Raw genomic sequence first — 19,284 nt, forward strand, 5'->3', positions numbered from 1 at the left:
AATGTGACTCTCATACTAAAATTATGGTCTTGTCAAAGTATTTTGTTATAATTTTAAATTAAAAAAATGCCACAATGATTTAGTATTGGTTATTGTATGAGAAAAATATTTTCATATTGCGTTAATCGAAATAAAATATACTATTATAGATTAGATAAGTCACATTAAAATTAATACAAGTGCAACTAGAGTAGTTGTAGAATCTTGGCTGTTGTCTCAGTAATGGTGTATCCACACATGCCGCCGGCTTATGCCGCCGGGTTACAGACCGCCTTGCCGCTGAATTTGCCGCCGGCTTTACCGCCGGCCTGCAGATGCGGTTGCAATTTTCGCAGTAGTGTTGTGACTTTCGTCGAAGTCAGTAATGTCCGTAGGATTGGAAGATGTTGGACTATGATATAGTTGCGTGTATCGTAAGTGTAGTGTTGTATGTTATTCATAAAAAGAACCGCAAAATCAAACGAAGATATTGGGTCAGACCAAGTCTACGAAATAGGCCTAATGTGTCCCCGATACTTGAAGATTTAAGAAAGGACGACATAAACCGAAGAAATATTCGTTCGAAATTTAACACTTTTCTAAGGATATCTAGTGAAGAATTTGAAATATTACTGAATTTAATTGGACCCATGATATCAAAAACTGACACCCGCTGGAGAAATGCTGTGTCAGCTTCCGATCGACTAGCAATTACTTTGAGATACCTGGCTACAGGAGACTCTTATTTTTCACTCGGTGCACTGTTTAAAGTGTCTCCACAAGCTATTTCTTTAATAATTCCAGAGGTTTGTCAAGCTTTGGTATCTACATTATCCAATTATTTAAGGGTAAGTACAAATATCCGTATATAATAATATAGGTATTAAGAAACAAGATAAGATACGAAACACTGTCATAAGTAGTAAGACAAAAGTCACAGACATACTCACTAGAATAGATAGTTTGAAGTGGAGATGGACTGGGCACATGATACGTGATAAACAAGAAAAGTGGAGCAACATCATAACTGACTGGTACCCTAGAGATGGGAAAAGGAACAGAGGAAGACAAAGCAAGAGATGGGAAGACGAATTAAAATTAACAGCAGGCTCAAAATGGAGAAGGGTTGCAAGAGACAGAGTACAATGGAAATTGTTAGAGGAGGCCTTTGCCAAGAGGCACACTGAACTCACAGATATTTTATAACTTAAAGATAAGAGTCAACCACAAAGTCAAAGAAACAGTTCAGGATAAGAGGCTTATTATTATATTATTATTATTATACAAATATCCGTAACATATTAGGTACTTACAAACTGAACGCCTATATTATAAAACAAAACAGACCACATAAATTCACACAGTTATGGCATGTACCTACAAGACACAAACATTTGAACAAAAAGATTCTTGCCAGGAGAGTTCCCAGGACAACGGTTTCCAAAGTGACGTATCTATTCCTAGTAGAATTTATTATAATATCTATGATTTAATACTGTACCTGGAACTTCACGCATATTTTACATACATTCAACTAGAACTACACACACAAATATCATAAAAAAAAAATATTTTACAGATGCCGAATACACAGGGAGAATGGCTATCAGTGGCTCGGAGTTTCATGCAGAAATGGAATGTACCTAATTGCGTAGGTGCCCTCGATGGGAAACATATACGTATACTATGTCCAAATAATAGCGGTTCTGAGTTTTTTAATTATAAGTCATATTTCAGTATTGTTTTGCTAGCTTTAATCGATGCCAATTATAAATTTTTATACGTGGACATTGGATGTCAGGGCAGAATATCTGATGGTGGAGTACTACGAAATTCAACTTTATTTGATATGATACGAGATGGAACTTTAAATCTGCCACAAGCGATTCCATTACAAGGGAGAAATACACCTGTACCTTTTTATTTCATCGGTGACGATGCTTTCCCCATCTCACAGAATATAATAAAACCATTTTCTGGATATCATGCAAAAGGATCACCTGAGAGGGTTTTTAATTATAGAATTAGTCGCGGGCGCATGGTTGTAGAAGACGCGTTTGGCATTTTATCTAATAAATTCAGAATTTTGCATTCACGCATTGATTTACAAAATGAGAAAGCAAAAATTGTCGTGATGGCTTGTGTGCATCTGCATAATTTTATAAGGAGAAATGAAAGAATTACCGGTGAAGTTTTGAACGAAGAACAACAAAATATTCCCCAGATCGCTCTAAATGTAGAACCAAGTGTAATTAGAAATGAGCTAAAATGTTATTATCTATCGGAACAAGGTCAGCTTCCTTGGCAATATCAAATATAATGTTTGAAGGAAATAAAATATGATTATTCAAATAATTGTTTTATTTAGGAATCATGAACATTTATCAATAATTAATTTTCCTTTTTCTATTACACTATTTTCGGTTAAATTATTTTCCAAGACTTGTAACAGACTGTCACTTGTGTTGACATCTAGGCTATTTTGCATTTCATAGTCTGATTGAACAGAGTAAGAGCGCGAAGTTGAAGGCGATGGTGACATTGATGGCGTTGTAGGTTGGTCTGTGAAGTATCCTGGACGAACATTTTGATAACGAAGAGGCTGAGTAGTATTATTGGTATCAAAATTCATCGAACCCATTCTCATTTCTGCTTCATAGACAATATTCTGGATTTGATGTTGTACTGTACACATCGTGTATTGATCCATCTTCCTCAACTTGCTACTTATATAGTCTGCAAATATAGCAGCATCATCGCGTGGCCTTGCATTAGACGTAATCTCCCTCAGTAATTGCAAAGCATCATCAACTTCAGGTTCTCTCTCTAAATTTCGCTTTCGTGAAGTCCTTTTAGTCTGGGGAGTGATATTATCTTGAGAAGACTGAAAATAAAAAGGAAATCTTATAAATAATTGCAAACAAGCTTCAACATTATACTTTGAATATATCTAATCAGTATGTAAATCCCTACTGTATATATATATTTTCCGCTACTTATTATTTACGTTTCTCATCGTTTAAACCTTCCCTGAACTTCTACAAATATTTCGGGATGAAAATTAGCCAAATCGGTACAGCCGTTCTCGAGTTTGAGCGAGACTAACGAACAGCAATTGATTTTTATTGTATATAGACTAGCTTTCCGCCCGCGGCTTCGCCCGCGTGATTTAGTTTTTCCTGTTCCCGCTCCCCTACACTACCTCTACACTACCCTTACACTAGCCCTACACTATCTCTACACTACCCCTACACTACCACTACGCTACCTACCCGCTGTAAATAAACCTGTGTCTTATAATGTAATAATTCTTATTCCATATTATTATATTACTTAATCTTTGGTTTCCGTTGCTTAGCAACCGTTTGTTATAACTTATTCCCGAGCGCTTATTCCCGAATAATTCGCATTTGGTGATAGTCTAAGATCCCACTGCAGGATTGGTGTGGTTATCGACTTTTTGTTTAAAACCAAATTTTTATGTTTATTTATAATTAAGAGAATATATATTTACTAGGGTGCCTATCAAAATTTGGCCGCCATTATTTTTAATTGATTTTTGGTAAAAAATTTCGTTTATTTATTTTTTTAATAAAATAACGTCTGCATCACGGTAATTAATATGAAGATTCTAAAAAATCACGGGTGCCGTTGCGCACCTGGCCGCACCTCTTTGCAGCCAGGTGTAAACAGGTATGATTTCGATCAATTTATACGTTTATGACCTATTTTTATTAATTATATGTCAAATTGAAGCTAATTTTTTTCTATTAATTATCATATAAAGTTGCTTAATTAAATCTGGCCGCAAATAAGGGTTACTGGCTGTTAAAGATAATAAATATTTAAGGTAGAGTGAAAGAGAGTTAGCGCGTAACATCATTTGTCAGACGAGGACAGCGATTGTCGGCTGTGCGACGCTTTTAAGCTTTAAGGTGATATGATATTTATATTTTTTTTTACGACGAAACAATAACATTAGCGAGCACTTTTGGAATGATACATTATTAAAGTCGAGTACATTGCTTTTTTCGTTACAGAAAAAACACGACTTCATCTTTATCAATTTTATTTTACGTTAATTAATAAAAACATTAACTAACATTCGACGCATGCGCAATGGCTTAAAAGCGTCGCACAGCCGGCAATCGCTGTCCTCGTCTGACAGACTGTAGACGGTAGACTCTTTCACTCTACCTTAAATATTTATTATCTTTAACAGCCAGTAACCCTTATTTGCGGCTAAATTTAATTAAGCAACTTTATAATATGATAATTAATAGAAAAAAATAGCTTCAATTTGACATATAATTAATAAAAATTGGTTATAAACGTATAAATTTATCGAAATCATACCTGTTTACACCTGGCTGCAAAGAGGTGCGGCCAGGTGCGCAACGGCAACCGGGATTTTTTAGAATCTTCATATTAATCACCGTGATGTAGACGTTATTTTATTTAAAAAATAAATAAACGAAATTTTTTACCAAAAATCAATTAAAAATAATGGCGGCCAAATTTTGATAGGCACCCTAGTAAATATATATTCTCTTAATTATAAATAACCATAAAAATTTGGTTTTAAACAAAAAGTCGATGAGCACACCAATCCTGCAGCGGGATCTCGTACTATGAGCGTTATGCCGACTACATAAGGTTCAAATACGAGAGTATGCTCGCCCGCGCTCCGTGGTATTATGTATGGTTACCGGGTTGTAGGTAGTAGGTATCTAATATTAATACGCGAAGCAAAAACTTTGTAACGAAAATATTACTTAATGAAATATGTAGGTACTTATTTTAAATTAATTATGGTCGAATTTCGACCAACTAGTCTACTTAATTATAATAAGAATTTGATGGGTACTTACACTAGGTGTGTGGCTGTTGACGGTTGGTACCGGTGCATTCTTGTCATTAAGAAATGATAACGCCTTATAAGCAAACCATTTCGGCAATTGAACATCATCCCGTCCAGATCCACTCCTTTTAGATTCTTCATATTTGCGTTTTTCTCGAAAATAATGGCTGGATAAATTCTTCAGTTTTCTCTCAATTTCTGATGATGCTATGTAAAACACAGAAGCAATATCCCTAATCGTATCATTTCTTTTGTTGCGATTCTTGAAATCCATGTGCCTTGGGTTCCACAATAGTTCATTTTCTTGATACTTTTCTATTAATAAAAGTACTGCACTATCATCCCAGTTAAATTCTGTCATTTCGTTATTTTTATGAAATGAACAACACTACCACTCGGTATCAAAGCCGCAAGCAAACTGCCGCCGGCAACCTAAAGCCGCGAGTGCCGCAGGTAAAGAATGCATGTGCCGGCGGCATGGCCGGCGGCCTGGCCGCCGGCCGTGCCGCCCGGCATGTGTGGATCCGCCATAAGGAATGCAGTGAATTAATGTGAGCCGAACCGGTTTAACTACGACCTTGTCAAGGCGGTTAGCTTAGAATACACTGATATATAAGCAGTAAGGGACAAGGAATAAAAACGCGATTCTATTTCTAGATTTTTGAAAGAAAGAAAGAGATTTTAGAAATTGAAATCTCATCAGAGACCTAAAATGCTTCCCACTTAAGATTTTAGATTTTCGACATGCACTCGATATGAATGAACCAAGTTCATATTTAAAACACTACTTTTTTGGATGTTCGTTACATTTTATAAATATACAATTAAAATAGTCACTTCATTTACAGCTCCGCCCGCGTCAGTAGTAATTAACGAGATAGGTATTTTTCAGTACATATTATGTCTTGTAGAATTAATTCCCAAGCGACCAAATATACAATTAAAATTACATAGCGAAAAAACAGCAGACACATATACCATATTGTTATCTTAATAAGTTGAATGAAAAAAAAATTCAAAATCGGATGATAGTCTACTAACATACTACATATAACTACTAACATAAAACATAGTCTACTAACATACAACTCAAATGTAGGCTGTGCTGTGTGGTAATATTAAAGCGATAATGGGAACGTAATAGCCTCCGGTATGCTTTCGTTTTATTTATTCTACGGTTACGTTATCGTGGTTTCAAAAATGTTAATTACCTTTACGTTTTTAGAACAAGGATCTAATATTTACACAATTATCTGGTAATTAGAGGTCGTGTTCTGTAATGTTATAATAGAATATTTCCTAATACGCCTAATATACCTAATACTTTACGTATTTAATTTTTTATGTTGTTAAAATTGAGGAGAAAACCATTACCCCTGAGAAAGATTATTTGACCAGGAGTCGGAGAAATTTATAAAAATTATTTCTACTATTTAACTATTACGAATATGTTAAACTTTATTTATTTTTAGCCTCATATTATTTCCTAATACAAAAATATCTAATTATCCTATGTGTTAGTAAATATTTTTTTTACAGTTAGGAACCCTCTCCGGTAAAGGCCTCCTCCAAGTCTTGCCATCTTTCACTATCCCGAGCTATTTGCATCCATTGAGGACCCGCGCTTTTTTTGATATCATCACCCCATCGAGCGTAGGGTCTGCCTCTGTATCGTTTGCCTGGTGGGCCTCTCCATGTAGTTACTGTTTTCGTCCACCTATGATCTGTGAGGCGCGCTACATGACCCGCCACATCCACTTCAGTTTTTTATCTTATTTTTATGTGTCTTATCTTGTATACCTTTTTAATATTTAGCATGCTCCTTTCCATACCTCTTTGACTTGTATTTATATTGTTTTTTGTTTTATTTGTACATTTCCATGTTTGGCATGCATTTTAAACTAAAATATTATTAATATTAATACAAGCTCAAATCATGCCGGCGACGTTATGTCTAGTCCACATTCTCTATAATGGGAAAATCGAGCTAGCTACTTTATGCTGTAGTGGATGAACCGGTTTTGATGAATTTTGTTCGCTACTTTGAAATGCAGATATTTTAAGACTGGTGAGAATTGTTAGGTTTTTTTTGTAAGGAAATTCCGTTGACACCCCATCAAAAAGATTGAGCAGTTAATCAAGGAAATTAAGAGATTTAGTATTTGTGATATTTCTTGCCTCCTTTCACCTCTATCTCTTCCTTTCTCTTACATTATGTAACACTGATAATAGAAAGCAAAAGAAGCCTTTTTTAAGATTGCTATTGTTAGTATTAAAATTCATTCTATATCATTCACATTTATTCACAGACAATTAAGCAATATTTTTCTGTAAATATCTTATATGATTTATATTCTGCGAAAGCTACTATTATATGTAGATAAAATAGATATATATAGAGTAAGCCCTTATTATTTTTGAAGTTATACTTCTTTAGGCGCGTTATGAAAATTTGATGAGAGTGAAATTTTACGATGCGCGCGCACCTATGACACAAAATTCGGAGTGTGATTATAGCGTGCGCAATCTACAAAAGAAATAGAATATAAGCTAACTTCACGCATATTCTATTTCTTAGCTTAGCAGCTTAACAAGAATTTTGAATATCCATGACAATTGACATCTGACATTGACATTTACCTTTTAAACAAATATAGGAGTTTGAATTATTGTTTAAAATAAAAGATTATCTATGTATCTAGTTATTTTCATTATACAAGTGCGAATTTTATATGTGCGTCTGAATTATAATCAGAAGTGATTTAAATTTAATATCTAAATCAAAACTAATTAATATGATAAAATATTTGTGAAAAAACTGTGCCAACCTTCCTGAGTGCTTCAATACAATTGAGGTTAACTATCCGTAGGTATTATCGAGTATTATTGTTGATTAAAACTGAAACATGAACCATTATTCATTGCTTATGTTTATTGCGTTTGTTACAGCAACGTTTTAGAAATATTCTATATATCAATAATTGAGAACAAAGATTTAAGCACGAATACTAATAAGGAGAAAATGAAGGCTTGGAGCGATATAACAGAGAAGTAAACATTTTAATAAGTACCTGCATCTCAAAAAAATGACCACATTATTTAATCAAAACATGTAATTTTTCAGATTTAATCTAGCAAATATAAGGACAAGAGACAAAAAACAATTGATGAATCAGTGGAAGTGCACTAAATTGAATACAAAAAAAGAGTTGTCATCTTATCGCCGTGAAACATCTAAAACTGGAGGTGGAACAAAGCCACCATCACCTTCTCGAGACACAATGGATATGGCAGAGATGATACCGCAACGGTTTGAAGTAGATTTCAATGAATTTGATTGTGATGGTGTCGAGGTAGGAATGTTAATTATAAATATGATGTATGGTGATGTTCAAGGTTCAACCTTTCAAGCATAGGCATATGCTCACAACAGTACTTTATTCCCCTACAGGTATTTAGAGATATTGTAATACCTCAAAACATCCATGTTGCACTTGTAGTACCGAAACTCTGTCCAGCCAGAAGTGAGCCCATTCCCACTTATAATGGACAGTGGGTATAATACACCTTAATACCTGAGTGCGAACCACTCACCATGATACTTAAATTAATAGATGTTATTTATATATTTCAGGATATTACAAATAAAATCATTTTGGAAACAATTGATATCCCAAAAGCCAACAATGACAAGGTAATAAATCAGTTTTGACATAACTTGAATACTAAAAAAGCCAAACAAAGGTGTGCACAACAGTGACAACATAACTTAACAATTTCATTATTTTGTAGGATTAAAGAAAGGTTAAAGAAAATCATGTCGAACTGAACAACAAGAATCCCCAAACAACTCCAAAGAAACCTACAAGGAAGACACCGGTATTATATTTAAATTATCTCTATCTCTAAATAGAATAAAAGAAAGTTGCTATTCAGGTCTGTAGCATGTGCTACAAATTATATTATTAACACATTTATATAATTATATTAATATAAATGTGTTTTAAAAAATTTATAATATGAATTATAAAAAAATTTAAGTTTTGCATGGACAGAGCTTAAATTAATATTCTCTTATTTGTTGCAGAAAGCAAGTAGTAGTTTTAGTTTTGGAGAAGCCTCGTAGATGCACAACCAAGTAATGATTAATTTAAAATTACAAACCGAAATTCTGATGAAGACAGTCACTTAAAAATAAATAGTATAATGAAATAAAAATGTTTTAAAGATAAATAGTGTTTTATTTGTTTAATGTAAGAGAATAATAATAAATATTTATTTAATTAATTTTTCAAATGTAAACTGAACTTTATTGACTTTAATGACTCCTTTTCCAGTCTTTGATTATTTAATTGTAATTAATTATTTGCATGCAATCAAAAACTATTTTTAATAATGCCAAAGAAGTATAACTTCTTACGCGCGTACATAAGTACACGCACCCTTTTTTATTAAGTTCTCTTTATAAAAAGTTGTAAAAGCGAGCCATTATTAAAAACAAGTGCTGTAAAAACAAGGACTGTGTAGTATATTTTTTGTGTTCTGTTGCTGAAGACTTGAGACTTCCCATAATGTTCGCTTAGAATGCTCCCTTTGTTTCTGTTATGTAGACCGAGAGATAGATTAAGGATCGCTGTACATGGTTATTCATGAATTAAATTACAGTGTAAAATCTTTATAACGTTATTCGATATAACGTAAAAATTGTTTACATTTGTTTGATTTAACACAAAACCCATACATTAATGCACTCTATAACGCAACAGCTATTCCCTATAACGAAGAAATATTTTCATATTTAGACATCAACCTACTTAAGTGTAATTGTTTTTATAATCAGCTTACAAAACTAACTATTTGAGGTGCTGTTATTTCTAATAAAGACACCTGAGTTCATAAACACCCGTCTAGCCTTTGTTATTGTTAATTGCACGCACCACCGTCACCTATCGTGTATTATCAGTTGTAAACAAACTTTTAAACTGTCAAGATGGTCAGTAAAAGAAAAGCGTTATGTGTTTAGAATAATTTACATATTTATAGTAATAAAATTAGAAATTATTGTTATTGATTAAATTTGGTTGAAAAAAATGCTCGGTCCCTTGAAATTCGTTAAAAAGAGTTTACACTGTATTTAATTAAATTTTATTTACATATTTAAAAGTAGTAAAAAGCATATTTTTATAAGAATTTACTTCCCTTCCCTAAAAAATTATTAGTACCGTGTAAAATCCAGTTCTAGACCCATTATAACAAAAGTAAAACGTATTTTCTCCATAGTGAAATATCTTTCACTGCTCTCAGTCTAGTCACGTTTACAGCTGTGTCCGGACTACGGATATGGGTTGTTGGAAACGTTTTTTTAAGTAGGAAAACTAAACGGGTTGTTATTGCACTTTAAACATCAGTGTTTTTTACATTGTATAGAATTAAAACGAGTTTTAAAACTTATGGTAAACTAACTTTGTTTCTGCTTCATATAATGTTTTTTACTAAGCCTACCTTTTTAGTAGCTAAATACCAACATGGAACATTTATGCAAAATACATGCAATCTTTTTCTTCATTAAACCTACCTCAAAATTCAATGAATCAATTAAATAATAATTACTCTAATTGGTGCAGTAGTCTTTTAGTTTTGAGCTTGGCAACATACTTTGCGATTCATTTTATCTATAAGGTAAATATCAATTATTTCTATTTCAGAGGTTGTCTAAATCAAGACATATTATTTATGACTTTTAGTTATTTGTATACCTTATATATTGTATGAGCCAGATACACTTCAGCGTATTAATCATAGGATGTTACGTCGGGAATCGAATAAACGACATATACCAAGTGCTTAGTGTTGCCCAAATGCAAGACCAAGACGAGACTTAGGCCAGTCTTGGTATTGTCTTGCGTCAATACACCTGGTCTCGGTCTTGGTATTGGTATTGCGCTCTCAGTCTTGGTCTTGGTCTTGATCTTGCAGCAAGAGTCTCGCAAGTCTCGCAAGACTTGCAAATACCTATTAGCCTATTGCTATTTGTGGGGGCTTGCGGGCTATCCTGGAGCATTCACCAATGTACAATGTTCATCAACCAATAATAGCAGGCAGGCTACAGGCAGTGTGTTGAGATTAGCAGATTTCATAAAAGTGTGCGTAGGTAGGTTTTTTTAGGCAATTTGTCGTACTCGTGACTGGCGCGCTTTGCTACGTAGGTACTGTCGTTAAAGTATGTGTAAGTAAGAAACGATGTAGGTACCTACTACATCAAAATTGTATTCCTTAGAAAAATAATCGTCGTACCTACACGACGATTATTTTTATTTATTTAGTTAATCATCTCTGAAGACAATAGTCGCTACTAGAGTAAGTACGATAGAAGTTGATAAACCGACAATGCAAATCTCGATTTTTGGAAGTGTGTGATTTTAAAACAAAATGCGTAAAGCAATATGACGTCGCTCATATTTGGAGCTTTTCCACGTTTCAAGTTTGTTTAAACAAGTTCAAGTTTGTTGTTTGTTGTTTGTGTAAAGGTATAATAGGTAATAATAATATAATCTAGGTTAATTTTTATTACTTACAATTTTTTTAATAAAATCTACCTATCCTTCCGACTACATTCTTCCTTGCGAGAACAACATAATCTATTTGGGTCCGTTCATAGCACCCGGAAACTTATTTTATTCTTTAGAACATGGGCAGTGGCGGCGACCTTTGACATGAAAGCGACGGCGGCAACACAAAGTCTAGAAGCGGACTAAATTTTTACCTATTTTGGTGGGGTTGTCAATGTTGGCATTAGCACAGAAAAATAAAATTAAGTAAACAAAACGTTTATCCACTTTTTAATAACTCGGTATCCACGATAGAATATTTTTTCTTCTTATTTCCTAAGTACTCAGTCTAAATATCTTTTTCATAATTTTTGTTTTTCAATAATTTGTTGTGTGTAATTGAATGGTAAACTCTAAATCTTACTAGAGAGCTTTTTTAAAATAAACTTATTGAAAGCACTGACATGGCATATACATTTTTCAATCTTACTGCTCACATTTTAGTACCTAGGTATATCACTCACTATCTATCATTTACCGATATTAACAATGATTATTTCGAAATCAAAATATTCGCAATTCAATAGATGCAATACCTACTTAGTTATTAGGTAATTATCATCTCGCCCGACAGCTTTTAACGCTGTAGTGTTCGAATTCAAGCCAGTGTGAGAATGTATTTAAATAAAAGAAACTCAGAGCATTCAATTTATACCTACCTACTGCTGGGACATCTTCAAGGTCATTTAAGGCCAACCAACCCTACCAAAATAGGTAAAAATTTGTGTGCTTCTGTCCGTACTCTTTGTCGGCGAATGCGGCGCTCAAACAGTGTCAAATGCTGTGATACACTTGTTGCAAACCACGGCGTCTTTGTCGGTAAATTATCAAATAAGTAGGTATATAATACACCGACCGACCAACAGTTTATTCGCAGAACGTCACATTTCCCCAATCAACTTTGAACCTTAATTCCTTAGCGATAAACTTGAAAATCTGTTGAAGAAATTTGATAGATTATTTTTATTAGTAGCTTGATGTGCTGGCGTCTGTACCATAATATTGGGTGCTGTAGAAACTGTTACTAGACCTACTCGACTCGCTGTTAGTTTTAATTTAACCTACATGATGTTTATATAATTTTGTTAGCTATAGTTTTAAGCACATACCAACCTACGAGTACTAACGTTAGATCTGCACATTAGACATAAACAAGCATAACATATTATTATAGGTAGATACCTACAAGTAATGAACGTTGCTATAAAGTTATTCTAGGTAAATTTTATCACATGGGATGGTGGGAACAGATTTGTGAGTATTAACACGCTACTTAATAAATTGTTGAAATATAATAAGTACTTACCTACCTAATCAATACAATACGTTTCAGGGTGCTTTCAGACGAGCGGCACGTTGCCAACTGCAGCCCTTAGTTTAGTGTTAGGATATGTGATACCTACGGTTTTGATACTGGGGAACGTTTCTCAAAATCGGGATTGAAACCAAATACCTACTTAATAACGCCCAAATCTCAGTTTGTCTTAACTGCAAGACGCAAGAGTCTTGCAGGCTTAAGTATTGTCTTGCTCAAGTCTTGCAGGGTTCAGTCTTGGTATTGGTCTTGCTATAATAAGGCGGTCTTGGTATTGGTCTTGGTCTCGCGGAAACGCAAGAACAAGACCAAGACTGCAAGACCAAGACCGATTTTGGGCAACACTACAAGTGCTTCACAACTCTAGCTATAGAGTATATGCTTATTTATTTAAATACGCTAACAAGCACTACTTACTGTATACTTAAAATCATTATAAATGTACTTTATTATAAAATGGCTTTTATTTAAATAAATAACGTTGTATAGGGTGTCTCAGTAAGAGTGCACTTTTTAAAATTGTAATATTTTTGGTTTTCCTGCAAGTGGCAACTCTGAAATTTGACAGGTATCATCTCTGTTTATTCCGATTATTAAAAATGGAGCGCTTTTCGAAAGAACAACTCGTTATAATTGTGAAAACTCATTACAAAAGTAACGCTGAAAACGCTCGCAAACTTCACCAAATTTTCAGCCGAGAAAGTGCACCTAATGTGTCAACCATTCGAAAAGTGGTCAAAAAATTTGAAGAAACTGGGTCAATTAGGTATGGGTAATAAGAATCCTTTGCGTCAACGTACCGGTCGGTCCCTTGAAAACATTGCTGCTGTAAACGAGAGTGTCGCCGAATACCCGAAAACATCAATTCGACTTAGCAAATTTTGACTAAAGACCTTCATGCGTACAAGATTCAGTTAACTCAGGAGCTCAAACCAGCAGACAAAGGAAGGCACCGGCAATTTGCTCAATGAGTAATGGAGCAAAGGGAAGTCAATGCCAATTTTTCGAAAAAAGTCATTTTCTCCGATGCACAGAACACATTATCTCACGAAATTCTGATGTCAACTAGCCACCAAGATCGTGCGATTTAACACCGTGGATTTTTTCTTTGGGGTTTTGTGAAATCTCGAGTTTATGCGAATAAACCCGAAACCATTCCTGAGCTCAAATCGAAAATCCAACGCGTCATCGGTGAGATACAGCCACATCTCTGTGAAAAAGTCATGGAAATTTTCATGAAAAGTGTAATGGCCTGCCGTCGGAGCCGTGGAGGCCATTTGCCGGATATTTTATTCCATACTTAATCGGAACATGTCTTCTTTACAATACAATAAAAATTTCAAAACTCTGTCATAAAATACTTGTCTATATTTAAAAATGAAAAAGTGCACTCTTACTGAGACACCCCATATAATATCCAAATTGTTCGTTGCATCGAACTATAGACATAGCCATTTTAAAATCGTATTAGCGCCCCTACCGGGAATTTGTTGAAACATGTTTTGTAGCCTTACGCGAAACCTTAGTTGAGAGAGCAACAGCAAATGTTTCCACTACCCTTACATAGATGGCGCGGTAAATGATATCACAGTTCACGAAATATGTTAAGCAATCGTGGTTATTTTTTTATGTCACTAAATAAGTATATATAATATTGTTATCTTATTAATAAAACTGCCATTTTCATTTATTATACACAAAAATTTTACCCATTTAATATAATTTGCTGCTCATTATTGAATGAGCTTTTCCACAATTTTTCAAGACGATTTTTGCCGTGTACCACTATTTGAAACCAGCTGCCCACTGTAGTATATCCGAACCAATTTGACTTAGGGTCCTTCAAGATAAAAACGTACTAATTTTAAAAGGCCAACGCACTTGCACAAGCCTTCTGGCAGTGTCCACATCAGGTGACTCCGGCCTGTTAGCCCCCTATGAATAAAAAAATACTGCCCACTTTTTCTGTCGAACTTATCAAATATGCATTTTTGAATTTTAGCTTTCGAAACAAATACAACCCCCTAGTTAAACCTATACAATTTTTTTATAATCCAATCACATTTTCAAATATATTTAAATGAAGACGTAAGCACAGAAATATGTTATACTTGCTTCCTAACAGTTAAAATAAACTATAAATTATGATTATATTATGCGATGATGTGTTAACAATATTAGTCGTCAGTGGTATCTATTAACGGATACTAATGTAAACATTGTTTTATGATCGATAAAATGTAGATAAAGCTTTCAATATACGAAGCTTATGGAATAAAATATTTTTTTTACAAAGTAACATAGTAGATGGTGGCATCATAATATCAGATTTAGTCATTATAATCTGGTATTTACGCAACATTTATGTCATATTTTTAAATACATTAGTTTACTACTGATGATACCGTTAAGATAACATTTCGTGTTTAGGAGATTTCTTTTTCACATTATGGCACAAAAATAATACATTCAGTATTATTCGTTAATTATTAAAATGTATTATTCGCTTCGCACTACGTCTACGAAGAATTTTTGATGCATGAACATTTAGTGAAGTGAAAAAGCCCGCCGAGTTATTATTTAAAGATGCCAAAAACACACACCTTACATCTGGCAATACGTATTTATAAAGTTATTTTTATATGTGCACACGCATGAGTTCATTCATTTTTGTTGCTTGTCTATTTTTAGTATTCTGTTGACGGCAGCGGACAGAAACAAGCAGTGCGTAGGCGACTGTGACCGTGTCTATTCTGTTTGATCTATAATGACAAGTATTAGATGTGTTCTATATGTTGTCATGTAATTGGTTTCTTGGAATGTTTTATACATAGTTATGTAGCTAATTATTTGTCGTTGATGGATTTTTTGTGTATTAGATTTAAATAGATATGTTCATGTACATTGTTTTACTAAGTAGGTACATATATCTACGAAGTATAAAAAGGATTTATTGAGAAATATTTATAGGGATTCTATTAGGAAAATAAGTGAAATTATAGATTTTAGATAGAATCACTTTAAATACTCAACATCACATTTTTGTGAATCGTAAACAGAAAGCAAAGATGACACGAAGTAATAATGAAACAATCTTGTTGAGTGGTCATACTATAGGTTCAGGCCACAAGTTAGGTAGATTTGGGCAACGATTGTTCGTTGTTTATAGTACAAGTCGACGAACCGGACGATTTATTTGATTGTCAGCCAGCGTAAACAAATACGCATAGATCTTCAACAAATTCTCAAGGGAGTTCGTCTTCTTGACTCAACTAAACCGTAGTTGGGTGATTTCTAACGACCGATTGACTGCGGTTTGTTCGTTAGTGTAACTTGAAGATTTAATTAATTAAAAATTATTTTGTATCACAGTAGTTTATACTTGTGGTGACTGGTCGGACTTGAATGCGGTGATGTTAGTTCTTTAGACTATGATTTTCGTGTTGTCCCACGAGAATGTAAGTGTGTGCTCACCTCCTATTTCACCATGCCTCCTTCTAATAGAGGCAAAATCTTTGTTTTTAATTTATTTAGTTTATTGCCAGCTCTTCCGTTCTACGCACTTGATTTGAGAGCTGGCAGTAAATGTAAAATTGGAATCATTTCATTTTTATTTCTTTTGTGACGTTCATAAGTGTACTATTGTGTTACATATATGAATAAACGATTTTAACTTTGACTTTATTCTGTATTACTTTATAGCTTATAGTTATAGCATTCAACTAAGTAGAAAACAATAGGTTCCCATAGAACTGTTTCTCGTCTGTAATATAATAATAAATAATACCTACTTGTAAGTTAAACTTTTAATTTGTAAGTTGTTTCTATTTCTATGTTTATATTAATAGAACCGTAATACGAAGATAAAAAAATAAATAATTAAATTTTAAAATTAACGTGGTAGGTATATTAATTAGGCTCAGGAAAAATTAGTTAAAGTACAAAAGCTTAACTACTTCTGGATACAATTGTCATTAGTGCTAACTAAATCCCAATTTACGATTTGAGCTCTTGGCACGGTTATGTCTGCAGCTTTTTACTGTTTTTTTAAATACTTTAATGCTTGAAATGTAATGTATTTTTAATTTAATTTCTGATCTGTGTTATGAACGTTATCTTCATATATTTTGAGACTGGCTCGTAAAATCTTTAGTGGTTGTAAATCTTGTACTGCTTTACAAGAACTTTTTGAGAACACTCGTAGTTTTAAGTACTGTCTCTATGTACCAAAAGATTCATCTAAGCGTGTCGTTGCAAAATATATCTAGTATTATTATACCTATAATAATTTTATGCTAATTTCAGTTTTTATATCGCACTTATTTTTTTTCTCTATATTGGAAATATTTTGTTCGATAACAATATTATAGCGATCGGCTATTTTTTATATAAAAAAACGCACTAATGATAAACTGCTATACAGTAACAGTGAGTAGAAACTTTAGGTTTCACAAATTTAAAATGTGTCGTAAAAGGAAAGTATGAACAAGTTAATTTACCTTTTGATTTCGCTAATAAGCACAATTATTTTATAACATACAGCATACCGTGTCTTGCAAAATATAGATTTATCTGATGCATAGTGGAAGAGGCTCAATCATTGCGGGCTGATTTGCAGGCTTTGTATCGTGAGTATGACCTCAGCCGATGCAGCCCGCAATACCACAGTTGCTTCTTCCACTGATCGGCGCTCTAAATTAAAATACTTTTCTAATAAAAGAATGCCACAAATCTATAAAATAAACTTGTCTTCCTCAACTAGAGTGTCAAGATAACTTTTCATATATGTTCCTATTAAAAAGCATGTTTTAATCCTTATAAAATCCATCAACTCTCAAAGGATCCATTAGGCTCACTTTCTTTGGTTGTTGTGAAGTAATGGGCGTCTGAGATGAATTTTGATAACGTCTCGGCTCCCCAGCACGATCTACGCTCATTGGAAATTTCATACATAAGCCTATTTATCGGAGAGGCATCGGAAAGATTACCCGGTTCGCCATTGTGTGCCATGAATCATTGACTAACCTAGGCTTATCTAGGAGGTCGCGTATGTTTTCGAAGATCGTTCCTAGAATACACCTTAATGTTAGCCGTTATAAATAAATAATAATCCTGTGGCGCTACAACCCTTACAACTCTCAGATTGCATACGTTTCTGTCTGACACATGTCGTTATGTTTGGATTTTGAGACATGCTGATTTACTCACGATGTTTTCCTTTATGGTAGGGGAGCCCAAGAGGGGATTTCGGGATTTACTAAAGCGCGGCAGATTAATATATAGGGGGATACCTTGTACCCGGTTAAGTACCTCCACAAAATATGAGGCCCATATATAAAGCCGCACGTGAAGGAGACAGGATCAGTTTAGTAAAAAAAAATTGACCATCAGAAATTCCCGAGCGCATCAGATTAAGGTAGGGTGAGTTAATTACATCCTAAAAAGTGTATATTCCACTAATCTGACAATTTGAGAGTGACGGAAAAAAAGGGGAGGGCAACAAAGTTGTAAAAAAAAAACGTCATCTCGACATTCTCGAGCGTAGCTAATTTTTTTTTTATTTTGAAGGAAATAATTCAAGAATAATGAAAAATATATAATCTGACGATTTCCGCAAGCCGAAATAACAAAAATTCGTCGATAAAGTTAAATGCGTGCAGCTGCGTGATGCCTACATTTCCTTAAACCGATCGGAATCTACTAAACGGCGTTCTAAATATTTCCCTCAAAATTTCATTTCCTGTGAATTTGAACCGATTCGGACCGATAGATTTTGAGAAATTTTGAAAAATCTTAAAACAATAAGAAATATTTTTTTTTAAAGTGGTTTCTTTATCGATCAACTTCAAAAACTAATCCGCCTTTCAGCTTGAAAAACCACGTCGATCGCCACCAAGCTGGTCAAAAGCGGTTGATTTGTTCGAGAGATATCGTACACGAAAGAAACCCGAAAAAGTGATTTTTCGGGATTACTCCGAAATTTGTGGTTCGATCAATTAAAATTGCAAAATTATTTATGAGGATGATAAAACTGCGTCGAATGCCGCCAACCGCGTGAAAATTGCTTGATCCATTCAAAAGTTATTGCGGTTTGAAAATTCCAAAAATAGTGTTCTATGAAACTTCTATCAGACTTTCGAGCTGGGAGAGCTCAAATGCATAGAAATGTTATTTCTTTGAACTCAGCGAGCTCAAAATATCAATTTTAAGCGCCCAGGAATGGAATTAGCGGGAAGTTGCAGGGATGGATGGCCCTTTAGGTGAACCGTTTTTCTATTTTTTTTTTGGCAGATCAGGTGAATCCCTCTAGATAATCGTCAGATTATGAGACAGTACGTTTAGAACATAAAGATGAACCACATATATCTTAATCTGACGCGCTTGAGTATTTCAAAATTGCGATTTTTTTTGCAAATTAAGAAAATAGCTGTGGGTTTGCGTCCCATCGAAATCGTCAGATTAGTGAATGAGAGCTTTTTTTTGGTGCACTTAACACTCCCTTAGAAAATCAGACGCGCTCG

The 19,284-nt window shown here is 34.0% G+C and overlaps 3 protein-coding genes across 10 annotated transcripts in view; 2 read left to right on the top strand and 1 right to left on the bottom strand.

The window, feature by feature from the left end:
- The window catches only part of LOC125052177 (liprin-alpha), an 86,670-nt gene that overhangs the window by 7,725 nt on the left and 59,661 nt on the right, over nt 1-19,284 (top strand). The gene's annotated exons all lie outside the window — the stretch shown is intronic.
- LOC125052181 lies at nt 257-2,314 on the top strand. Its single transcript, XM_047652836.1, has 2 exons — nt 257-827; nt 1,559-2,314. The coding sequence occupies exons 1-2, from the start codon at nt 384-386 to the stop codon at nt 2,297-2,299; spliced, it is 1,185 nt and encodes a 394-aa protein (XP_047508792.1). The 5' UTR covers nt 257-383; the 3' UTR covers nt 2,300-2,314.
- On the bottom strand, nt 2,323-5,270 carry LOC125052182. Its single transcript, XM_047652837.1, has 2 exons — nt 4,851-5,270; nt 2,323-2,863 (listed from the first exon to the last, which is right to left on the bottom strand). The coding sequence occupies exons 1-2, from the start codon at nt 5,199-5,201 to the stop codon at nt 2,351-2,353; spliced, it is 864 nt and encodes a 287-aa protein (XP_047508793.1). The 5' UTR covers nt 5,202-5,270; the 3' UTR covers nt 2,323-2,350.

The sequence above is a fragment of the Pieris napi genome, chromosome 9 (genome assembly GCF_905475465.1).
Source record: "Pieris napi chromosome 9, ilPieNapi1.2, whole genome shotgun sequence".
In the NCBI taxonomy this organism is placed as follows: domain Eukaryota; kingdom Metazoa; phylum Arthropoda; class Insecta; order Lepidoptera; family Pieridae; genus Pieris; species Pieris napi.